This window comes from Branchiostoma floridae, chromosome 12, assembly GCF_000003815.2.
Source record: "Branchiostoma floridae strain S238N-H82 chromosome 12, Bfl_VNyyK, whole genome shotgun sequence".
Classification (NCBI taxonomy): Eukaryota; Metazoa; Chordata; class Leptocardii; order Amphioxiformes; family Branchiostomatidae; genus Branchiostoma; species Branchiostoma floridae.
Window position 1 is genome coordinate 5,869,270 of NC_049990.1, and position 26,510 is coordinate 5,895,779.

Below are 26,510 nucleotides of genomic sequence, written 5' to 3' on the forward strand. Positions count from 1 at the left end.
CGTCTGGGGACCGTTTAAATGTAGCTACTCGTTCAGTTCATTTCATTTGAGTGGCAAAAGCTACAAGCGGACGCTCTGGTACCGGTATCAACGACGTAGTGGTGATATATATCACATTTCACTGCATAACATTTATCTTGTTGATTTTCACCCGAGATAACTTCGAAGACATCCATCCTTTCCCACCGTGGAAGGAAGGCGGGAATATCGATTGTGTTTCGGTGCGTTGAATTCTGACGATTTGTCCCCGAGTTTTATGCGCCTCGACAGACCCTACTGTTAGCCTGGGTAACGGCTCATCTCTGGTTCGCTGTGGTGATACTGTATATCAGATAAAGGGCATACCATGCAGTTTCCGTGGTGACTTCCACACTAGCCTCTCGTTGGACTTTCAGTTTTTAATGTTCCGCAGAGTTAGAGACTTATGTTCACAACACTGCGGGAAGGGACCGTTATGGCCTCGAACAGTTAGACCTTACACAGACTTGGATATTCTGAATAACAGATCTTTGAATTTCCCGTTTGATTTATATGCCGTAGGTTTAAACTTTCAACTTATAGTGGACAGCGTTTGCAAACACACAAAATATCAAATACAGAGGAAAAGACATAAATGTATTTTCATTTGCATTTCACCTAAAGGAAAAATTATATAAGTAGAGCTTGAGAGCTTATAATTCCAGACTTTTCATGATTCCAACAGCGTTCACCAAGACATATTGTTCGTGACAATATTCGGATGATGTCCGCAAGATTAATAGCCTTTCAGAGTTCCAGTGATTACCTTTCTTACTACATGCGACAAATAAGAGATATCATTGTAGAGGAGCGTGCACCGAGGGTCGGTTCGTGCAGAAAAGGGAAAACGTGGGTACGGAATATCCACTTTAGATGCCTGATTGATGTTGTTACACAGTCATGTTCATCTTTCTTTGGGTAAATGCGGCTCAGATTTTGACCTCTATCAACTGGAATGCCTCCGCCAGTGGCAGGCTCCAGCATCATGGTATCAGCTTATGGGAAAATGGGGCATTTTAACTGGCTTCCTGAGGGGGAAAATTAGGGTCCGATGGAAGCGGCATCGCATTTAGAGACCTCCAGGACCGGCCCATGTGGTAAATAACATTGCTACGAGCTGCCAAGCCAAGCTGGGTACCAAAGTACAACAGAGGAAGAGGGTGCAATGGCGTTTCTTCAGGGGTAGAGCAGACGGCTATCAACCCAGATGAAGATGGGTGTAATCTCCATTGGTGGACTCCCTATACGCTCTTGGGTAAGAGGGTCAGGGTTGATGCCAGAGTCATTAATCTTCTAACGTTACCAGAAGAAGATCAAGGCCAGAGAAGTCAAAGACATGCCACCTGTTCAATGGCATGGCCAGTAGTGGTTAATTTGAATTTACAACGAGATTTTGGTAGAATTTTCATCCTATGACAAGAATGTGCATGCTAATATATGAGAGCACTCTGCTCCATTGTTGAGAAAAATGCACAAAATAACTGACGTAATAAAAACTTTAATGTACCTTCACATATTGCTATTAGGACTGCTTAGGTCTACACTGCAACACGTTTCATACTTAGTTTTTATTCTTCCAATTATAGGCATCGTTTGTGCCTAATCATCAGAATCAGTGTTTTTGGTGAGCAGCACTCTCTTGGGGCCCGCGTTCCGATACACACAATTCTGTAGGGACTGGGGGAAGTAATTATTATAACTGCAGACCAAAGTAGAAGGAAAATAAGGAGGAATTTCTCATTACCAGAAAATTACAAGACAAATTGTTCTGATAGGAAATTTTGATTACTTTCTTACTTTGGCAACAGACATGACCTGTAGCGGTCACCGAGTTTGACAAGCAAAATGCAATAATGTATTTTCATTCTTGGCGCAACTGACTTCATGTGGCGGTATACAGGGGTTTTTCGTTGAAATGGTGATACATCATGAAAACGAAATTGCATTTTTTTAGATATGAGATACTCCATGTTTGTTTATTATACTTGCATTATCTTTCTGCGATGATGATATAATAACGACCAATAAGCTGTTCATGAATAGTTCTTTAACAAAACGTGGCCTCCATAGTAGGCTCTCTGGTGCCTTTTTTGCGCTCATAATACACCTTTGCTGGCCATTTCTTTGTGTACTGGGCCGGCAGTCAGAAAAGGCCAGCAATCAGCGACCCAGTACAAAAATAAATGGCCAGCAAAAGTGTATTATGAGCCAAAAAAAGGCCCTAGAGAGCCTGCTATGGAGGCTAAACATAACGAGCATTTCTTGAACAATAAGTATTAGTGTGGCTCAAAGACTAAAATCATTGCGTCTTAATTCCTATCCATTTCCATGAGCAGATTTCCATGGGCAGGCGGTCTTTAAGACAAACTCCTGTTGTTTGATTGCTAAGCGACTGGTACTAGAGATAATTTCCTGTGCATGCTGAGCCTTCAATAATACCTAGTGGCAAGGACACATAATTTCAATACATTTTACAAATATTTTCCACCAATATATATATATATATATATACACGTATATAGTCTGCTATGATAGCTTTCACATGTGGAAGTACGTTCTAGATGTTTATGGGCGATTTCGGCTAAGCATGGTAGTATCTCTATCTCTTATTTCTATCCACTGGCAGCCATATGGACTTAATAAAGAACTAAACTGCATTCCTTTCACATTGAAAACCCCACCGGCATGACGTACCTTACAACGCTGGTTTTGAAGAGCCCAACTCTTTAAAACGTAATCCAGCCAAATTCGAGAATTTGGAGAAAGTTTATTCGCATTTTCTTCACGTTGAAAAACCCTCCGGTATAATCGTCCAACGCTATAGTAGCTTTGAAGAGTTCAACTCTTGGAACCCTAATCCAGTCCAACTAGCGGAGTGGGAGAGAAGCTCTTTGATAGTACAGCTGGGCTTATTGTGTAATGGGGGAGGGTTGTAAATGGCGGCGGTATCTAAGCGCATCAAAGCTGTGTTAAGGATCACCACACCGTGGATCGATTAAAGTTGTCTCCACAGCAGGTGTTTTCGAGAGTGAGATTGAAAATTACAAAGGGCCTGAAGGCCTTCAATGTACCATCACATGCATGCGGCTACCAGGTCTAGAAATCACTGTGCACTTACTGAAAGAGTGGGGCTCCTCTGGCCCTGAAGTGAAAACCAGTGCGTTTGCAATATTCATATGATTTGAATATTCCCTATGCCACCTGTGTCTCCTATCATTGCGGATGGGAAGGGCAATCATCATTGAAGATTGCCAACTCTACGTGGAATCATGGAATAGTAAAGAGTCTAGTCTAGTGTGATTCACTAACCATCCTACCATCCAAAAGCATCGTGGTATCTCGAGGATAGCCACACAGTTGTTTTGTTGCTCAATTGTCCTGATCTGGTTGATGCACTAATGAAAATCGTTCATACCTGAGAACAGATAGCTGTCTGTAAGTGATCACATCCAAGCGCATTATTGCAGTTTTACCATGTTCGACAATGAAAACATTTACAAACTGTTAAGATGACTTCCAATTCTATTATCTGTCGTAATTTGATCTTCATTTAAAAAAAACGGGCGTTTGAAGCTTAATTACATCTCCTGTGTGTAGATTTGCAACTAGCGAGCACGATTGACTATAGTTCTTCCTTTGCTCCTAATGCCTGAAGAATAATACCACTCTGTAATGGCAAATGAATAGTTTTACTCCGTAAGACGTCACCAGGTTTATACGATTCACCAAGGTTTTCAACAGGATTTCTTCTATGGGCGACGTCTACGTTATCATGGTGACTGTGTAGGTATTTCCCATGGCTATAGTTAAATTAAGTGGCCATTTTCTGTTTCGACACTATCTGAAGGTTAAGGCACGTCGAAATGGAATCCATTAAGAACGGCACCTTACAGAAACCGTCCGGTCGCTGACTGCAGTAACCTTCTCCCGTCACCCAGCGTTGCCCCGAGTTCGCGATGCTCAGTCAATTTAGCCCCATTACCTCGGGGATGTCACCCCATATACATCATAATTTGCCTTTTCAGGGCGGCCAGAGAGAGCCTTTTAAGCTGTAAGTGGGGTGGAGGCCCTATCAACTACATCGTACCGAGACTGAAATCAGTTGAAAGACCATCATCGACAAACCATGCTGTTAAAATGAAAGCTTCTGTTCCCAACTCATAAATTTTTACAGCCTGACCTCCGAGCAAAGAACTTTTAAGGTGGAGAAAATGGATACTAAAAAGTTCTTCCATTGTTGGTATTACTGGTGGTAGTTTGATTAGCATACCATATAGCCACTGCTGCTTTCATGCGCATTTAGTTTCCTGATGGGCCCTGGCAGTTCAAGGGCTATTGACGAACACACAAACACCCACATGTCTATAAAGGTGCCAAGCTTTAGATGTAGGCTATTCAATAACGCTTACGGATACGTGAGCGGACAGCCAAGAGAATAGACACTGTTCTTTGTCAGAAGCAGTCGTAGCCATTTGGGTATTAGGAGTTACTGAGATCCCTTGAAAAACTCAACTGAACACGTTTTCTCGACTGACTTATTTTGCATTTCCACGGGTATCTTTTTCTAGTATTTTCACCATCATTATCAATGTCAGCTTTTTTTGTCGTAATTCAATTGTCCGACACTGTTACTGTACATCAGACGTTCCCATAGACATGTACTAGTAAATCTTTTCTTTTATATGTCATGTATCATGTTTTGTCCAGCCAGTCAGCTTGAATGCGGCACTACTGTGTACTGTATGTCTTGTTGTTGTTATAAAAAAATACACATCGTATGTGTAGGGCGTTTTCGCGTAACATCACCGCTGTGGCCGCGGCCATGTTGGTGTCCTTATATGCATTTCAGCGTTTTTAGGATTTCCAATTCTCTAAAGATAACCACTATCGAATGTTAACAGCTCAAGGCAAAAGATTCCAGACGCATAATGGAAAATTGACTGATAAAATGCAGACTTGAGCCAGCTAGCGCTACGATCTATTGAAATGCAAACCATCAACTACAATAGGATATTCAGAACCTGCTTCACTGGCATGATTATTCACTACGGTAGCAACCTCACTGCAACCTCTTTGCGATCGAGCTATTTCAAAGTGGCAACTCGCTGCACTTGGTGCAACTGTGTGGCACTGCGGTGTTCGTTCACTGAAGCACTGTTGTGTCATTTTCTCCGATTTTTACGTAATAAGCCAAAGAAGACAACAAAACACACAAAACGTAAGACAAATCGTTCTTTATCTCTGAAATTCGTTGAGTATCTTTCCAACCCCGCAGAGAGAGAGAGAGAGATAGCAACCTTTACAGAACACTCAACACACAAATTGGATAAAAATGATTTTTTACGCTTTGTGTATTTTGTTATCTCCTCAGTTGTATAAATCTACATTTTGCATGACATTTTGGTTAGGAATTCACGGATTGAAGAATACACAGTTTATAATTAGGTCCCAGCGAGGTCGCATTTCCGTCTAGTGGAATATAGGCGTAAGGAAAATGAGTCATAACGCTATGTATTCAGCACTAGTAGTGTTCTTTTAGCCAACTCAAAGCTGCCACGCCCTACCTCAGCAGAACGAGCTCGTCTAATTCAATTACGAGCACTTGGGCTGAGAGATGCCGGGCGGATAGGAACGGTAATGTACCAAACGGCGTTTGATAAGAATTGAAAGTTAAAGTGGTCTTCATTAGGTGAACGGTAATCAAGTTTCCTGTGAACGATGGGCGGGATACTGTGATTAAGATGGCTAATGATGCAGTAATGCATAATTTGATTGAACAAGCGGAAGAGGAAAAGGAAAAACAAGCTGCATAGCTCTCGTCTTAAGCTTTTCAGGTATAAAATCCATTCTTTTTTTTTTGCTTAGTTATGTCTATTGCAATCGAAGGGGTACTAAAACAGTTGTAAAATTACACCTATTAAGTTAATTAATGATTTAGCTTGTTTCAAGTTCATTTCCAGAGTAACATTTTTGGTGACAAACGTAACAATACTCTGCCACTCCCTGGAAGCTATAAATCTAAACGGTTCTCTAGGTGGACATCAACATATTTTCCACTGGTCTCACTTTCTTTCATTCGGGTCACAGTTTCACTGCACATGCATGATAAATCCATCATAGACGAAATCTGATCAGTCGATTTTCTTCACCCTTTACACTGCGTTGACATGAGATGAATAAATCTCTTCTAGGTAGATCGTATTGTTGGGACTATGGGTCTCCTTAGTACTACTGTCAGCAAAATTATCAAAATTTTATAGGGGCACCTATTGTACCTGCATTTTATTATAGAATAACCGCTACGTTTACTAACTACGTTTAATATTTCTAGCCTGCAGACCCGCACAAGCGACCCACTACAAAAAGTGGAAAAGGCCAGCAAAAGTGTATTATGGCCGGCCATATGGGCCAAACAAAGGCTCAGAGAGCTTGCTATATGGAGGCTAGAATATTTCTTGGAAGACACAACGTTTCTTTTGGACCATTTTCTTGTGGGTCAAAACACCCGCTTAACTTTGGGATCGGGAATGAATCTGCATTCTCTTCTTCTAAGACTTTACTCCCAAAAGGCACATCTTCGCCGTCCATCCGGGAACTTCCCTAAAGAACTTCAAACAGACTCGCCTTTCTCCTGTCTTTTCACTCCGCTTGAAATTGAATATCGGCTGTGGGGCGGCCGGGCTCTGGACTCGTAATGGTTGCTGAATACAAGCAAATGAACACTAACTTTTCAATCAATACCGCATCAGGACTTTGTGCTGCAGGAGGGCTGTGGGGTTTGTTGAGTTATCGTTACGCCGTGAATTCGAGACCAGCTTACCAAGGCAAGGCCCCGTGCTGTTCAATCATTTATAGCTGACCGCGAGTAGCACTATGTGTTTCTTTGTATAAAACGTTTATTTGCTAGTAGCAGGGTTTCTCTTTGTTTATCTATTAATGATTATGTTTTGTTGTGATGCATAGTTCGGGACCAGCTTACCAAGGCAAGGCCCCGTGCTGTTCAATCATTTATAACTGACCGCGAGTAGCACTAGGTGTTTCTTTGTATAAAACGTTTATTTGCTAGTAGCAGGGTTTCTCTTTGTTTATCTATTCATGATTGTGTTTCGTTGTGATGCAATAATCCTTCCATCTTGAACGGTAACATTCCTTCAATTCCATACTCCTCTCACGAACAACCTGTGCTGCATACCTGACGGTTCAATGATTTAGGACTGACCGCGACTAGCACTATGTGTTTCTTGTATAAAGCGTTTATTTTTTTGTAGCACGGGTCCTGTTTGTTTACGGTTTCTGTTCATGGTTGTGTTTTGTTGCAATGCATCAATCCTTCCATCATCGCACAGTGATAGTGCTTGGTAAACAACCCCTCAAAATCGCTTTCTTTCTGCTCAGAACCTCTCACTACTATGGTAATAGGCCAAAGAAGTTTTGGGGCCATTTTTCCAGATTATGGCATGTCGAAAAAAATGGAAATTAGCCCAACTGGTAGCATTCCTTTCCTATTCCTCTCACGGACAACTTGTGCGACACCCCTGACGATTCCACGCGGAGCCTTGGACCTGCAGGACCCAACCCATTGCCATTACATCATCTATTTACATCAGATTCTTCAGCAGGATGATTGATATGCTTTATTAAAGTATTAGCTAGCACTATTCCTGGAAGATTTGAAATCCTTGATGGAGGGAGAAGTAAATTCTCGTCTCCTAGGTTATTGACATCGAGGAGTTGAAATTTATGCACCCGTGTTGCTCATGATAATCTTTCAGAATATTGAAATATTGAAATATTTTTTTAAATATTCTAAACAACAACGACGGATCATATTACCAAACATTTTTATACAAAGGTATTACAAAATTGCCGTTTGATGTCTCTAACATAATTTATTTCGTTACGTTTTCCATGATCCCTAAAATGTATGGATGATTTCGTGCACTATATGTTTACGAAATCACTGTGAAAGGAATACAGCTTGTATAAAACGTCACCTTTTAGCATTATAATAGCCTTTAAGACTGTCCCTTTGAAATATGCCATCATGCCATACAGGAGCCACATAATTACAGAACCACATCCTCCGGATCGCGGATGAAAAGAAAACTATAAGTAATCTTAAAGACAAGTTGTTTTGTGAGACATTTTGAAAGATTATCCATAAAGAGTGGCTTGGATTGAATTACCAGTTGTTTGTCAAACTGCCAAAGACTTTTCTGGTTATGGTATTTCATATCGGCACGCCCAAATGTTATCCCCATGGCCTGATGATGGTGCCATCTATTATCGAGGCTGTGACCTTATCTAGGGTGACCTGTGTGTTCTTGAAGGTAATTTTCCCAGAACTCCTATCATTATGTCAATTTATGGGCCATGCAGGCAACGGTGGTCTTCCATAACGGCGCTACCGATTCTGCAGTGGAATATTAAGGGTACCAATAACTATTCATAACATAAAACAATAAAATAGACTAGAATAAATGCTATAAATTCCAGTAACACCTAATTTCTTTAGCATTAGGACTCAATTTACAATGCGGCGTAAGACTGCTTTTAATTTGTCATATTTGTTTTCAACAATAAACCAGTTTACTGTACGTATTACTGCTAGTATTACTACTACTAATGTTTCTCTCGTATGGGTACCTGACTCTTCCATTAAACTAGTCCAATTGAAAGTTAGCGTTGCTATTCAATTGTAAAGGTCCTCTCAAAGTTGCAGGGAATATTTTCGTCAAGCACTAGCCTCGTATGAAATTTAGAACATTCATGATATCAAAATAGAAATAGAGAGATATCAGTATTTGATCCTTCTATGCTACATCAAAATGTATACATACACCTTTCAGAATTCTGACTTCCACGTTTGCTAATACATTTGGACAAATGAGACGTAAAGCGATCTGTGTATGGATTTATCTTCAAGTGGAAAAATGACCTCTGCCAGGCATTAGTCATTGAGTGGCCTCTTCGCACAGCATAATTGCTGAGGAGTGCATAAAGTATTCATGAGCATGGCCCATACAGCCTGGCTGTTATGACCAACCCTCCCATTGTCAAGGCCGAGATTCATAAGAAGGGCTTTTATATGGCTTCCCTGACTTTGCATGATGTACAAAATGACCAATAAACTGGTGGACGTACCGACTGATAAGTCTCTAATACCGGCTAAAAAAAGCACAAGAAACAGCCATGTCCTCAAGTACCAGAGGTACCAACCTAGTATTTTTTCAGAACTATCGTAGAGTGGAATCTGTTATCACCAAGCACAGTAGGGGCATCTTCTCTGGTTAGTTTTAGAGATTGCTTGCAGATGGATGTACAAAAGTTAGGTGTGACAGGTCGTTCAGTGTAATATAACCAGCTGCTGCCGCACCGCGAAGCTGGTGTGATACGCCGAAGGGCGGCTATACCGGCTATATAGATACAGATTCCCTGTTTGTGAAGACATGTTGTTCATCCGTTTGAAATACCTCCGCAATTTTGTCTGAACATTACCGGATCTTTGCCGGGTGAATGCTCGTACTTAAATCAGGGTGCGTGATCTACATGCGGCCTTGCAGCTATCGTTTTTCCATCCTACGTCGAGTTTAGGCAATGATAGATTTCCACGGTCACACGGTTACTATCGATTTATTACCGAACTAATCAATTTATTTCACTTCAAACGCTTTGCAAGTTGCAGCAACCGTTACACTACCCACATAGGAGCTGTGAAACGTATTCTAGACTGATTCCTAAGATAGGTATGTACTTAAAAGTAAAGTCTTTTTTACTTTAAGAAAGGCATCAAGGCATTAACCGATCTTGACAGCCGACACACATCTTCGGTATTCCACACCCCACCACAGAGAAAACTAATGTCGAACAAGATTTTTTTTTCTTACGGCAATAGGTTAGGCAAACTCTCGAGAAACGTAGCTGGGGGATGCAAAATGGATGTTCCGTTTGTTCCGCCAACGCCTGATAGTTATCAGCGTCCTGCGATGCGCACGGTACATCCTAGATTGCCAGCCCCCCTCCCCCGCACTGCCACAGGCCAGCTCTTTGTAGATGGAAACCTTGATATGGTGTTCAGAAAAAGACATTCAGCTGGTGTGACTGTGGAATAAACATTAGGCTTAGAAACTTCATGGCTCAGAGGAAACTAAATGTTACTCCTCCCTTAGGGCGTAGTCACATAGGTCGTGCGATCGTCGTACGATCGCTATCTTCGGGTATTTTGGAGGATAAAAACGTACGTCTCCAGTTTACCTGTCTTGTTACACAAAATTCTGTTTTAGATCCATGTCGGTGGTTGGTTCTGTCACAGCCTGCTTGAAAATCCTATGGCATCAAAATCGTACGATGATCGCACGACCTTTGTGACCGCGCCCTTAATTTACGCTTTAACCAATACCAGTCAGAGTTAAAGAGTCTGAGCTCAGAGAGTCGGGAATGTATTGGATTGACTTGTCCTGAAACTACCTGTCCGGTCTGTTTGACTCAAGTTGAATAGTTGTAGTGAATACGTGCGTGACTAAACGAGCTTATGTGTAACACGGTCGATTTGCAGACAAGGGTATCAATGTCAACTTTAAAGTACAACTTCATATTCGATGTAATCCCGAATTAGAGTCCACAACGTTGTCTTGTCTTGTTAAAGCTGTGAGTGCCGGCCGTATTTCTTCTAACCCTGGATGTTATCGACCTGTAACGGCCCCCGTTGCCTACGCAGTTTGGGGAATTCATGTCTAGACTAACTGCTGAGCCTTCCCACGTAAGATCAATCATCGGATTCGAAACTCTTTAAACTCTGCAAGGGTGAGTTCATTATCAAAGCGTTCCTGTCCACATGACTGCAGCTTAAAACTCTTGAAAGACATATAAATGTCGAAAGTGTGTCGCGCGCTCCCTGTAGAATGCAACTATGACATGAGCGAGCCATAGATCAAAAAGGACGTATCCCTCCACAGGGACGTTCGGACGCCCACGCACGCCTTCATACAGACAAGACACAACAACTTGTCTTCTTTCAGACGTCAACTCCGTTAGGAAAGCCTGAGAAGTACATCTTAATAGACCATGACTTGGCAGAATACCAAGATCTAAGACGAGCACACTCAAAGGCGTCCCATTTCAATTGCCAATCGACTGGGTTCCTTCTTCAAGCAAATCCTTTTCCCCACATTACGGAAGCCTCGATGGCAGCTATAAGAATCGGATGTCGTTCGGATTTATAGACAGAAATCATACAGACAACGTTTCGACCTTTTTTCTTGTCAGGACTGGGCGTCTTAGGACGGCTGTACGTTTGAGATTACGGCAGAATTATGTCTGCATTGTCAAAGACAAAACGCCGCATCCAAAAGCCTATCAATAGCTTGTCGGACCATCGCAACAAAGGGCTCATTTGTTGAAAAGGACTCTCAAACTTCCCTGCGACAGATTATTCTTCAAACGATCTTCGCGGGTTAGATGGATGGACTCATGACGTTGAGAAGGGTCCATCGGTGGTTTAAATGATAGCCTCTCAGTGAGAAGCTCTCCTCAGGCTATTTGCCACACTGTACAAACAAAGCAAAAGGTTTACTCAGTATTGCCCCCATCACCGGACACCCAAATGGCCTATCCAACAGAGAAGAAACCATCGCAGATAGCACAGGGTAAGAGGAAATCGCCATTACGGCTCCTTCAGGCATTCATTCTTCAGGAAGCAATCTGGGTAACAATCTCTGACCCCATTTTATTTCCTCTTTCTTGTTACTGCTACATATGGGGCTCCCGGTGGACCCGGAACTCGCGGAAATGAAGTGACGAAGCAGAATGGCAATTTGCGGTGTAGACGGCGTATTTTTCATGTTCCGCTAAATCTGGTCGGACATGAATCGTATGCCTGCAGGCCACTTGTTTACTTTAGACAGTCAATGATGTCATGTTCCATGTCTTTTCTTCCTAAGAACGATAACACTTTGTGTAACTGACGTATACACCTTTCCAAAAAACATATTTTTGCTGATTTCTAAAGACGATCCTAAGTTACGTATGTGTGGTTACGTAATATGTCAAACGTTAATGGCTTTCTATATATATATAATAGAGAGTGACTTTCAAATGCAGTGTCAAAGATGATATGGTTTGAAGGTACTTATTTTCTTAGGCTCTCTTTAGTACTTGAATAAATAAATAAATAAATAAACTTGCCGGCAACCTTACATATAGCTCGCTACGATGGCAAGTCCAGCATTAACTTGTAAACGACTTCGTAGCACAAATTGAAAAGCAAACGTCTCCAACCATTTGTGTCAAACACACAAGAGCCCTTCAATGAGCTAGCCATGGTTCAATCATGAATTAGTAATCATCTATCTCTCGTCCTTTTAAGGCATCGCTTTTTCGACTCGCCAAAATAGACTTCGCACAAAAAAACGTTAAGCTAGGATTTTCTGCTTCATTTATATCTGATAATACGATGGATATCTATTTTGCGAACATTCGAATGGGTCGATTTTGTCTTCAAGCAAGACCATTATTATTGACTTGCAATGTGGGCATTTATATAGATGTGAGATTTATATAAGGCAGACATCGCAAGGGAATATGACCTTGAAGAAAGGATACGAACTGAAAAAAAGGGGACTTAAAACTCCATCTCTCTGCAAGGACGTTCAAGTTATTGACTAGGTACATCTTGTCCAATGTCAAATTACCAAAGTACGTAAACTTCGCAATTTCTTACTATAAATTCTAAATGATGTTTGAATAGTGACAAAACTATGACTGTCACAGCAAGACGCGTACACATTGCGGATTGATAATAAAAAGTGAGTCATAAAAATGTCACAGAAATTACAGGTACTCGACACCTAATTTCATCTCCGTTGGACGCAAAACGCTTTTGGCGGAATCAGCAACAACGAAATTGGATTGTGTCAGTAGCGAATACTGAAGATGAACTGCCAGGAAATGTCGCATTACTTCACGGAAACAGCTTTCTTCCGTAAATGTAATAAAGCACTTAGCTGGAATATAAGGCCTCGAGGCATGTCTGCGTCGGGAACGTTGTCTGTAGGGAGCTTTACGTTCTGCATTCATTCCAAAGTGTCATGAATAGTTAGGCTCTCATAGACAGGATAAAGCCAAACGGAAGTAACAGGAACAGACACATATAATATTAGCTGCATTTGTTACATATTGTAGCTGACAACTGAATGTATATACTTAAAGCACAATTCGTATTCTAACCTTCGTTTCTTGGGCTGTTTTTCCTTCTTGTCCATCATGTCGGGAACGCAGTCCTTCAGCTCCGTCCAGTCGGCGTGCAGCCCGCACGACCAGCCCGTGGAGAACCGGGAGAACAGCCAGATGTCCCGGTCGGTGCCTGGCCGGTAGCACTGGCACCTCTTCTGCCCTCGCCGGCACTGGCACGGTCTCTCCAAGTCCATGTTGGTCACAAGCTGGCGACCGAAGCTGGTTCCGCCGGTCTTCTGCATGTGCAGGAAGACTATCACGTCGGTTCCTGAGATGTTGAAGTCCAAATCTCTCTCCAAGGTAGACGGGCGGAACGTGTACTTCTTCTGTGGCAGGTCCCTGGCGTGCCGGTGCGATACGGCATGGTTGTTCCGGTCTCCGCTATTGGTAAGAAGGAAGTTGTCTGACTGGTTCATGCAGGAGTTGTCCATGCAAGTGTAGAAGGCTAACAGTCCGATGGCAAGCAGGCCCAGCCCGGTACCCACTGCCGTCTTCCACCACGGTGCCTCCATCCTCGAAGAACCTCCCCTACCGCCGGTTATCTCCACCAATACGAGTGACGAGGTTTTCACCGCCAATTTCTTACCGCGGCGCTAGCGACGACGTGCTCCACAGGACTAGTAGCCGCAGAAAACCCGCCACCCTGTCTTGCATCTGCTTGGGCTGGAAGTCTAAGCCGCATGCACACATGACATCCACGCACGGCCGTGCCAGGATAGGGAGTGAGTGATTTCGAGAACCCGACCATCCGCTGGAGTTATGAGTCTGCAAGTGGCGCTGACTGTCCTATCGCTGCAGGAGAGAGCTTTGTCTCCGATTGGTCAGGGCTAAGAGTCATTACCATATGCGTATGAAAGGATTCTTCCCTGCGCTTGAATCCCCTTCTATATTTGTCCGCGGCTTTGCCAGTGAATCAATCAACGAATCATTAAAGATGATAATGAGGGCGGTCCACTGATGATTAAGGGGGTGTGGGAGCTGATGTTCCAGATGATAGGCAATTACATGATAAATTACATGTTGTCGCGGTGAAAAATACCTTGGTAACGCACCGTTTGAATTGCTTCAGGTGAGAACCAGAAAGGAATCTTCGCTTGGTCCTTTGTGGTGTGGCTAATGATGTGGATCTTCACCAAGGCCAGATCATTAAAAGAAAAGGGGCGTGACTGTTGACCCCCTGGAAGCCCCTGCAAACCAGATGAGCAAAGAATAAACCTATTATACGCTGATGAAATGACTGATGCAGCCGTAAGAGATAGAGTTACTTACTATTATGGTAATCACAATCATCATGATTGTTATCATGGCTCTCATGAATTTTTTAAAGAACGATGTATCATGTCCATTTTGTGTTTGCTTAATCAATAATTGAATGCCAGTGATCAATGAATAAATTGCCACGAAAATCAACCACGCGGAAAGTTTGCGTTAGCGTATGCTTGCCTTGAATGTATCCAAGGTACACTCTGTATAAGGATAAAGCGCATAAAATCTCTACAATTGAATGTAATTATACTTATCCAGAAATAGCAGTGTCCCTATTTGTCCAAGGATTAGCCAACAGAGACGCAGGGACACTTGTTTTCTTAAGTGTTCGGTATACAGTATGCATAGACTAGCTAGGAGACATTCTTATAGTCTAGTTTTTAGCAGAAGTTTCTCAGCGATTGTCAACGCAGAACTAGAATTGCAACCAGTTCCACCATTGTTCTAATGCGATGCCCCAGTGACAAACGGCTGTAACGCCCGCAAACCTGTCTTTGTCCAACTGTACTTTCGATAAGGTCCCTTCTGTTTCAAACCTGGAGGATGGGGCCATTTTTTGTTGGTGAATCATAGTGTACGTGTGCAGCCATCAGTACAAGTAGTGGAATGACTGCAGCCCGACGAAATCCCCGTGTCTACTTGTATGCTGTTAGTACACTTGGAGCTTCTGTATTCTATTACTACATGTACTAGCATTAGGATGCAGAGGCAATGGGCTCAAGCTCTCTCACACTGGCAATGTCTGACTGTCAGCTCACTCGGATCGGATCAATTTCGCACTCCCGGAAAGTAAAGACATTTACAGATTCTTAACCTGCTTTTTCGAGCAAATGTAGGGTCCAAGTTTTCTATTACACTAAGATTATGGTTCCGATGCACACAGGTTCATATGAAATATGTTAAATGACTTGGGCATGCCTTGAAAGCGAAAACTCTATGGCTTGTGCACGTGAGTCATGTGCAACTACAAAGGTGAAATGGGGAGGGGCGCCATTCTTTAGAGTTCTGAACTACGATTTATGTTTTTTTTTCTGAATATGTAAACGTGCACTCTTCTAGAAACGTGGAGAGAAGCAAAAGATGAAGTCAAATTAATGTAACTATCGTCTACTTTACCGTTCAACTTTCTAAGCCCCTTGCTTCTAGCTTCTGCCTGGCCACAGTGACATCTTTGTGGTAGAAGGATACGGACGGAGTAGGAAGCATGTAAATCAGACGACCCAACTTGTGACTAGTCTCGTTCCCAAGACCCAATCCATTTTCATAAATTTAACGGATTAAGAAGTGGCACTGGGCTTTGTGTGTTTTCTGTCGTTTATGTCTGTCAAAAAAGCTTTCTTTCTTTTCTTTCACTTAAAGGATGCCTCGATCAGTTTTGGATACAGGAATACTGCCCGTATATACAGGGTCGAAGTTCTTAACAAATTTTCCATGGACCTCGTCAGCAGGTGCCGCTAACGTTAACGTAACCTTACCTTTCATGTGCGTGGGGTATTTTGTGTAGTTAACTGTTAACGTTAACACTGGCTATTCTTAAATATACTTTCGGTCAGTGTTAACCACGTGTCAGTGTACTCTAACCAAACTACTATGTGTTAAAGTCTCTTTAGAAAAGTACAAAATAAATCTTACTACTTTTCAGTCATATTAAGTAATTGAAAACAGCAAACATGATAAGGTTCACAACCTGTATTAGGGCATGGTTTATTATTCAATTGATCTGATGTTAAACTAAATCCAAGTACTCATTCTATCAACACTAATGATTACATTATATAACAGTTTTATAAGTTATGAACCTGTTGGCATAAACATATAAAAATATAACCATAACATGACAACAACAAAGGCGAACAACTACATTGTAGTTCTTCTTAATAGACGATTAGAAGGTGATTCCTTCCCAAATTAACTCAGCACCAAAAAAATGAAAAGGTGACAGTAACGATATTACAAAACATTGTTTTTCTATGCTTCAAAGAAATGGTATAAAACTATACTTAGTTATGTTTCTTTATTTTGAGGTGTGGGTATTGATCATCTGGAGAGCATACAATGTAACTCTCCACCTAACAGAAGAATTAGCAACAACGTTACAGTCTAAACTTGAACATTTTGCCACAAGTCTGTATCATTGCAAAACTCACGACATTACTTATAAGTCAGATTTAACATTGTTTTTGCAACAAATAGTGTTAATTTTGACATCATGATGCTTCTAATATTAGTAATAACAATATACATAACATCCATGTAACATAACATCAAATATATGATTCTTGTATCTATATCTGGCATTGCCAACAAAATATGGCGGTTTTAATGAAAATTATAATTGTCCTCTGTCACAGAGTATTAGATGTCATAACGTCATCCTTGATAATGGAAAACTGGAAAACTAAACTTACATTTTTATCTAGCCTGATAAATAACAATAAGCATAGCCTGCAAATGAGGTAAAAGTGAATTCTGCTAATACACTCTCTTCTTGTATCTATAATTGTTAAAACTTAGCTTTTACTACAAATAAATAAATCTATTGGTCAGTACTATTAGGATTTCAACTATACTAAACTCATATGCATACGATATGAACACTATCTACACTGTCAGGTACCGTGGTTAGAACAAACTTTTAACTCTTTTCTTTGCTTTCCATATGGCTCAGTTTTTTTTTTTTACAAAAGTATACACTATATTTACATTTCTCTCGATAATATAAGCAACGCATGCCTTGCCACAAGAACTTTGACATGATATACCCTTACGATATGGATTTAAGCTCCATCATATTGATGAGAAGTTTCATGATTTCTTGATGCTCAAAATCCTTCAGAATGACAGAAGTATAATTTTGTTTGAGATGTATGTACTACATTATTAGGTTGAGAAGTTGTCTGGGTAAACATAAATAGTTGGTCCTTTCAATGCATGTCTATATGTTAATGTTTGAAAAAGAATCTGCAACATACTTACAGTTAGGTACTAGTAAGTAAAAACATGTTTGCAATAAGTTAACTTTATCAATTTTAGCACACAATCTGTATTCTGATGTAAAATATCTAACTATCTAACAAATGTGCTTGTTTACATGTTACTTAACACATTTATACAGAAATAAGTTATACTGAATTTTGTGACAAACTCCATAACTGCTTTGCCAAAGTAGTTTTGGAGTTTGTCACAAAATTCAAAGTTTGGAATATGCCTTCTATCTTCTACTGTTTTTGTTTTTTCAGGTGCTGTCATCAGTAAATACAGGTGGGCAAAAGGTATTTATAACATTAAAAAAGCTGGGAACTGGCCAATGGATACTGTTAAACACTATGGATACTTTCTTAACAAAGATATGCTTGGAAATTATTTTAAAAAACCCAACTAATTATCAAAAACAAACCAAAAATAAAAATCTGGCAGACAATGAACATCTAAGACATTGCCATTGACAGGAAACGTTGTTGGATATTACTGTGTGTTATCATTGGTCAGGAGTATCATTTCTTTATATTGACATATATAACTACAGAAACACAGACTTATCATTGCCTCTTGATACAAGGGAATGATCAAACAAAGTCAACATCATTGTACATTGATATTAAATGCATTCTGTGTCATTGTTGCATGGTGGGATGTTGTATAGCTTCTGTACAAGGTGGGGTTTTGAAAGTTTCTACAGTTTATCTTGTATCAAATGTGCTTAACAATGAGAGCACTTCACAGCTGCCAAGGTGGTGTGATGATTTTGTTCAGCTGCCAAGACTTTGAAAAGTCTGCACAGGGTGCCACAAACTATGACATCATACAGGTGTTGCGTAAAAGAATAGAACTGTTTTGGGTATAGGTTGTCCTCATTGTTTTAGCTTGATGATAATTGTGACCTTCACAGCCTTATGTCCCCCATGGGACAAGGAGGATAAGTATGTTAGTGAGACATTCTCCCATTTTGCATTACTGTAGTTTTACAAAGTGGACAAGTATCTTAGTATGACAGTCTACCATTTTTAAGTATGTTGTTTCACTGAGGAATTTCAGCAACATTTGATAACTTATTTGCTGTGAGTCTTTCTGAGCATCATTACCAGAAAAGGTGGGAGGACGGCTAAGGAAATCAATTTGAGTTCAGATGCCATTCCTAAAATCCAGTTTGCATTGCCTTTGGAAGCACAGGGGGCTTCTGACATCAAGCTGGCAGTGCAGGAAAGGTTGTCATTTATGTGTACCACTTTACAGCATCAGCTGTATTGTTCCATGTCCATGTCTGTATCTAGGTATGTATGTATGTATCTAGGAATGTAAGTATGTACAATTTGTGTAATGCAACATCTTTAGACAATGCTTCTACCGTGCTCCATTCGATGGCCAAAAGTCTATGCTAGCAGGAAGTCGATGTTATTGTTTCCCAATTAGCTGTGATGATCCTTGAGTAAGGGGTCAGGTAGATATGGTAATATAGCATCGTCACAAGCTCGAAAATGTCTCCCATTTTTTATGTGGCAGCTGGCAATGGATCATTGATTTACAGGTGATAACAGATTATGCATGATCCTAGAAACTTCGAAAGGAAGACTATCACCAGTTGGCCACTGCCTCATCTACATAATCATAGTAGTCTGGGTCATGCTGCTTAAGCCGCTCTAGTCTCTGTAAAAATAAGTCTTTGGCATAGTCATAAAGTTCAATGTCAAGAGCGTTCAGTTCTTCTACTTTCCTCTTTTGTGTCTCTGTGATGGGCGTCTTGCCTGCTGTGGTGCCGTTGACTTGCTCAAAAGATTCTATAAACTTGAGCTTAAAGGTCCTTTCAAACATGTACTGACTTTTCTTCTGGAATTCCGTGAGGCCAAAGAAAGCCATCCGTCTGAGATTGGTCTTCGCGCTCCCCAGAAGAATGCGGTTTCTTTGCTCTTGACCTACGTGGGATGTATTGTAGCAGCCGACAAGGCTTAAGTCTGCAAGCATGCGGGTCTGACGATTATTTGCAAGGTTCCACGGGCAATCTGTGAACTCGTCCAACTCAACACCAACCCAGTTGTCGTCAAAACAAGATGGCAGCTCCTTTTCTGATGGCATCTTCCCGTCGCACATGTGCCGAGAAGTTTTCCAGGTGGCACCCCGCTGCACGTGACGCCACTCGCTCAGGTATCTGGCTACAGGTTCTCGCAGCATGGTGATGTAGAAATACCTGTGGCAAATACACAATAGATATGTTAGCAGATGTTACAACGACTCTAGATCTCTTCTCCATCTTCATGTCTACCTTTTCTGCCAAACAACCAGGTCTAGGGACTAGGTTACCTGGTAGGTAGTTAGGTATGAGAACTACTTTTAAAATGCATAGAATGTTGAAAAGCAATTCTTAAAGCCCTGAAAAAACAGTAACTTTGTGACAAAACGACTTGTTGAAATTGCTACCTTTCTATCTATTCCACCATGTCTGCACCACTTTTAAGCTAGTCCTACGTGTATAAATATGTCCTTTGTACGTGAGCGCAGAGATGCTGGACCAGCTCTTTGCCCTACAGATGATTAGGTACATTAACTTTGTGATCAAATGACTTGTTGAAAACACTACCTTTCTGTCAATTCCATCAAGTCACGCAATGCTTTTTAGCTAGTGCTATATATATGTACTTTGTACGTGAGAACAGAAAGGCTAGAGAAGCTCTATGCCCTATATAGATGATTGGGTACATTAACTTTGTGACCAAACTACTTGTTGGTCCCTAAGGCTGTTAGGCAAAAGTCGTCTATCACGGAACTGGCCTGACTTGTCCTTAAAATCCAGGACAAGGCGGAATAATGCGCCGTCATAAAAGACGCCATAAATCTCGGCGCCAGCTTGTCAGGATAAAAATGGAAGTACTCCCTTGGGTATTCTCCATTTAAGCCCCAGTATTAAGAGACGGTAGTGTCCTTTCATGCCTGTATATACGCCAGTCACAATCACTTATGTCCAATATCTACGGCTAAGTGCTGGCCGTGTAAACATTAAAGGGAGTGCTGACTTTGCCTTTTTCTAATTATTGATGCAACAAAGATGCTCTTAAAACTGTTAAGTTTATGACAGAGGTTGTCTGAAAAGGCAGCACTCAAATGGAGGACATCATATAACAAGGCTGTGTCCAACATGCCATGATAATATTGAAAATGAATCCCACTTTATAATGGATTGTCCAACTTATGATAGAGAGAGACAAAAAATGTTACAGTCTATTAAATGCAAATCTGATACTATGTTACCACCTACCAAGACAGAAATGTTCAATATTTTACTATCATGTCCTGCTGATATATCTGCCTATGTCGGTCAATTTATATATAACTCATTTAAAAAAACGTGACGATATTATACTATCATGAACCAGCACATAATGATAGCCTGATTGTAAATATTATATACCATGTGTAAAATAGATTAGTCTCTTAGATTTTTAGATACTAGTAATTCATGTAGTGTTCTGTTCTGTATGTATTGTATGTACCAAACACTGTATCCTCTACAGTTGTCGTGCAATAAAGTTCTTCTTCTATAACAAGGCTGTCACCAGTTTTAACTCTTTTTCCACTCCACTTATTGTTTGGGAGCCCATATTGTTAATTTTCAATGTGAAATTAAGGTAATTTTAAGCTTATGAAAATGCATTATCATTGATTAACTAACGACAACCTGTTTGTACGTATAATGACAACCACAGACAACATTGTACAACAAAAACTCTGTGAGTTTGTATACACATGTTTTAAGAAAAGGTAAGAGGCATGTAAACGTTAGATATAGTGATTGCATAGCTTAAGATGTATTGTTTATTCAACTGTAATCCTACATGTAATACTTCTTAGTCTTTAAAGTATCCCATCATGGGATTTGCTGCATTTAGCCCACATGGGCAGGAACATGCAAATAAAGATCATCATTGATTTTATATTATGAAGTCCAAATATTTTGGAGGGACACGGTGAAATTTTTCCAGTCCCAAGAAGAAACTTTCCATCTGGAGGTGAGGAGCACATCATAATCTGATATATACCCCATTGAGTGTAAAATATTCGTGTAATAGCACCCTTTTGGAGCATTACGGTAGGTGCGTGTATGGGTATGATTCTGATCCAGATACAAGCCCTGTGACCATTATCATTATGAAGACAAATGTAGTGGAGAAATGCCATTGCTGCAAATTGCCATAATAGCTTTATAGAAGATGTAACTGTGGCATCCTGTGATCAATCAATCTAAAAGCTACCACATGAGCCATGTCCTCGTACTAGTTTGGTTAATGTTTATTTCTCAACTTTTAATGTACTGGTGAGTAGAAAAACATTTTCTCCAACTGTTGGTGACAAAATATGAGACTTCTGGCGTAGAATCATACATCATAAATGGTACCAGTATAACTTTTTAAATTTTTTTCTCAAGAAACAAAACCAAGAAATAAAACTGGTGTGGCCTGATATGTTATCTTTAATACGATAATCTAAGGTGTAGGTCTCTCTCTCTCAACAAGAAATAAAAGAAGAATTAAAAGAACACACCAGCAACAACAATATGCTTTTTCTATCAGGAAAACCCAGAAATAAAATCGATGTGGCCTAACACAAGGGCTTATGATAAGGTATCTTTAGTACAAGGCGAAGGTCATATCTATGTCCCTATAATATATGTTTTCTGCTTGCTGAAGTGCAGCATAATGTCTTTTCTCCAGGTTAAAATCAATGGCTACATCCATTACTGTTTTTTTACACCCTATATATGGCCATCTTTGGTCAGTATTGACCATGGTGAAATCTTAATTCATATCAGCCCTACAGCTTTGGCTATATATAATAGCTATACATTCCTATATGAGAATATACATTTATAACAGTCTATGCCACATAGGGCATATCTGCAAGCTGACTCCGGTTTGTTTCAAAGTTCTTTTCTCTGGATCTGCTTTCTTCGGCGCTGCACTTTAGTCTGCCTTCTTCTGAATTTGGTTACCCGGACAGTGTGAATCTCCCATACTCCAGTCAATATTGAGAGAGTTCAAAGTTCCCTTCATTCCAATAATCACAATCATAAGTCACATTTACTCATGGACAATCATCTTGCTTGGCTACATTATATACTGTAAATGCAGAAATGTTTGTGGTGGTTTTATGTTCGCGGTTTTCTCGAGGCAGTCTTACTGCAACTTAAAACCACCGTAAACATTATTCCATTACAGTATGTGACTACAGTGCATGACACTACCGCTAACTTAAAACCACCGCTAACACTCCACTTTCCTGCTAACGCAAAATTAAATCCCCGCGAACTTAAATGCATTTACAGTAAGCTGTCAAAGTTGCTCAATTTCACATTTCACCTGTCAATGAGCTTAAGACATGAAATTTGAAGTGGACAAAAGGTAACTTGTCGGTAAGACCCCTTAAATGTCAGCCATGTCTACTGGAGGGGAAACGTTGACTTTGTGCCAAACAATATACGAGTAGTCAAGTAGGAAACTTCAAATAACAGTTACTGTAGCTGTGCAACAATGAACACAATAAAGTCAGCTGTAAATTCTTCAGCACGATCAAAAGAAACAAAACTACAAAAAAGTAGTATTTCTAATGACTGGAAGTAGCATCAACCATACATTGTACCCTGTGCGATTGTTGAGCAATAAACTCATTCATTCATTCAACTTTCAGCTAATTCTGCCAGGCACTCAAGGCCTAAAACAGTAATATATAATCAACACCTGGATACCTTAAGTGTGCATGCTTAGGTATTACAAAATATGCTGCATCTCTGCATTTTTACCACTCTGTTAATGTGGCGGCACTCTCACCCCACTTGCCTCAAGCTTGTGTCACTGCGGGATTCGTTCACTGCGTCACTGTTTTGTTATTTTCTCTGATTTTTATAATCTAGATATTGTGTAATACGTAAAAGTATGACTTAGAAGACAACAAAATGCACAAAAACTAAGAAAATTTGTTCTTTATCACTGAAATTTGTTGAGTATCTTTCGAACCCTGCAGTGACGCAGAATGATGAGAGATGACGTCGGATGCCAGATGTGCTCACCGGCGAAGTTTAATGCTAGTAGGTCACAGTATCCAATCTTGTTCATCCACCAGAAAATTGTTAATTTTCCACCTGAGCCTTCTATAAGGGTGTCTCAGTTACTCATCTGTCAAAATTAGACAGATGTCGCTGACTTCATGGGTGTAAATGTACCCAAGAAGCTGCATATACTTGACTTCATGTGTGTAAACGAACCCCAGAAGCTGTATATGCTTGACTTTATGAGGTGGATGCACTTGGAGATATCTGCCATGATTCAGTGGTTTTTCTTATCAAGAAATCTGCTTCAAGGTAAAGAGCCTGTATCTGTATGTACATTGCCAGCATAACGGCCCTTCAGGAAAACACATCAGCTTTGCAGGCACGCAGCATGGCAGCAGTTCTGTAGCTGTATCTATGCAGCCAGTATAACCTACATGAAATAACATGATTTTCCATTGATGCAAAAGAGTAGTGATGGATGTCACTCAAAACATCCGGAAGTAATTGCTGTACCTTATGGTTTGTCTTTAAAGGATGATAACTTATTTATGGGATGACAGAAACTTATAGATTCGACCCTACTTAACTCACTTTTCCCTTTAAGAATAATACAGTGCACACATAATGTGTTATTCTGTTCTGTAACCATAAAACTTAAAAAGTGCAAACTTTAAGAACATCCTTCAATTCAGCACCACGGACAAGTAACCAGTTTTTTTGATAACAAGTAGTTTTTTTTGCTGTGTTCTGAGTTTGCAGTTAAAGCAATTACTGTAAATGCAGGAACTTTCGCGGTGGTTTAATGGGATTTTCACGGTTTTCGCGGTGGCCGCTTTACCGCAAACTTAAAATCACCGCAAGCATTTTTCGATGGCAGTAAGAGACAACAGTGCATGGTGCTACCGTGAACTTAAAACCACCGCGAAAAGTCATTTTTCCCTCTACCACGAAATTAAATCCCAGCAAACTTAAATGCATTTACAGTATGTAGTACAATTTAGTAGCAATACAAAGGAAATACATATTTGATATTGAATGTTAGAACTGACGTCTCTTGTTAGTAACAGTATGAGCTAGAAGAGGGGTGGGGTTCAGAGGATACTCTGGAGAAATGTTGTTACAAATATCTTCTGCTAGCTGCTTGGCTACTTATATGTGTTCATTGATTTTCTTATGCTGTGTTTTAAGTTTGAAGTTAAAGCAGTTCTGTAGTATAATCTAGTAGCAATAGAAAGGGGAATCATATTGGATAATGCTAGAACTGGCATCTCTTGTTAGCAAGAGTATGAGCTAGAAGAGGGAGGGAGGGGGGATTTTCTGAGAATGCTCTGGAGAAATGTTGTTACAAATATCTTCAGCTAGCTGCCTGGCTACTTCTATGTGTTCATTGATTTTCTACACTCTCCACACACTGTCTGCTGTCTCCAGGCACACCAGGACACGGTTGGCTTCTGTACTTCATCACGTTGTGATTGTGATCAGTAAGCCCAGGAGTTTCCCTGTCTGTACAATACCGGTACAAGTCCATTACGGTGTACTCGAAAAAGCAATTTCCTCTTTAATGTCAACATACTGGTACACAATATCTCAAGGCCACGAAAACCAACTCTGGCGCAAAGGTATCAGAAGGAGCTTTGGTACATTCTGTGTCTTTTTCAAGGCAGGGGGAGGCCTTGAAGGTGCATGTGTGGTTGGGAAATCGATTCCCCTACGTATTTCCTTGTGGTTGGGAAATGGACTCCAGTCTGTATTTCCCTGTCCACATACCTTGTACTAAGAACATCCATTACCATCTTCTTACTGCAAATTTATCTATTTTCACAAGGACTTTATTGATAGGCATGATTGATAAGCAGGCTTTTGCACAATTGCAGTGTTTTACACTCGCATCTTTAATACAATAGTCCAAGGTGTAAGCCTTATTTATGGCCGTTATCTTTTCTGCTTGCCGAAGTGTGACACATAATGTCTCCTCTCCAGGTTAAAATCAATGGCTACAACTCTTAGAACAATGGTTATTACCCACCAAGACTGCAAGGCTCATGCCTGTAGTATCCCTTAAAACAATTCTGTAGTACAGTTAGTAGTGATACAATGGAAATATATTTCCTGTAATGATTTTGCAGTGCAGTAAAGGAACTATAAAAACAAACAAACTGTGCAAATATTTCAAGGTTTACAGTTTCTGCAATATGTTCCCTGTTTGCTTTACCTCAGATGACACAACCACACGAAAACTTTCAACATCATCAATCAGAAAGACTGATGAGGACAAACCTAAAAAGAAATGTTACCAAGTTTAGACTTCTTCGCCTGGAGAATAATACAAGTTCTTCTGATGATCCTGACCTTTTCAAGCACAAACTGATCAAGGTTACAAGTCAAGGATAGTTTTGTACTCAGCAAGGTTGTTTCAAAGACATAAGGCAATTATTTCTTGAAAGACTCTGATGCCTACAGTATCCCTTGAAACAATTTTGTAGTACAGTTAGTAGTGATATGATGGAAACACATATTTCCTGTAATGATTTTGCAATGCAGTGGAGAAACCAAAAAAAAACAGTACAAATATTTTTTAAGGTTTACAGTATGCTCATAATATCTTTCTCCCTTGTTTCACCTCGCATGACACAACCACACAAAATAAAACTTTCAATATCATCACTCAAAAAGATTGATGAGGACAAACCTAGTAAAAAATTAAAGAAATGTTACCAAGTTTAGCCGTCTTCACCTGGGGAACGATGTAAGTTCCTCTGATGATACTGACCTTTTCAAGCACAAACTGATCAAGGTTACAAGTCAAGGATAGTTTTGTGCACGGCAAGGTTGTTTCAAAGACACGAAGCAATGATTTCTTGAGAGACTTGCGGGTACAAGCAGTGATCGATCCGCCAAGCTGCGAACAATCTACTACACTATACGGTGATAAGCTAGACAGATAGGAACGCTGCATTGGTCT

The 26,510-nt window shown here is 40.4% G+C and overlaps 2 protein-coding genes across 4 annotated transcripts in view; both read right to left on the reverse strand.

Moving 5' to 3' along the window:
- LOC118428095 (heparan-sulfate 6-O-sulfotransferase 3-B-like) overlaps positions 1-13,822 on the reverse strand; it is a 44,377-nt gene extending 30,555 nt beyond the window's left edge. The window contains exon 1 of one of the 2 annotated variants that reach the window (XM_035838063.1): positions 13,243-13,822. In XM_035838063.1, coding sequence (XP_035693956.1) covers positions 13,243-13,760 — 518 coding nt within the window. In that variant the 5' untranslated portion in view covers positions 13,761-13,822. The remainder of the gene's footprint in view (positions 1-13,242) is intronic. The other variant, XM_035838064.1, reaches the window with a different exon arrangement.
- A 2,366-nt stretch (positions 13,823-16,188) lies between these two features.
- The window catches only part of LOC118427378 (heparan-sulfate 6-O-sulfotransferase 3-B-like), a 59,118-nt gene continuing 48,796 nt past the window's right edge, over positions 16,189-26,510 (reverse strand). For both annotated transcript variants that reach the window (XM_035837140.1, XM_035837141.1), the window contains one exon: positions 16,189-19,696. In XM_035837140.1, the coding sequence (XP_035693033.1) occupies positions 19,087-19,696 (610 nt within the window). In that variant the 3' untranslated portion in view covers positions 16,189-19,086. The remainder of the gene's footprint in view (positions 19,697-26,510) is intronic.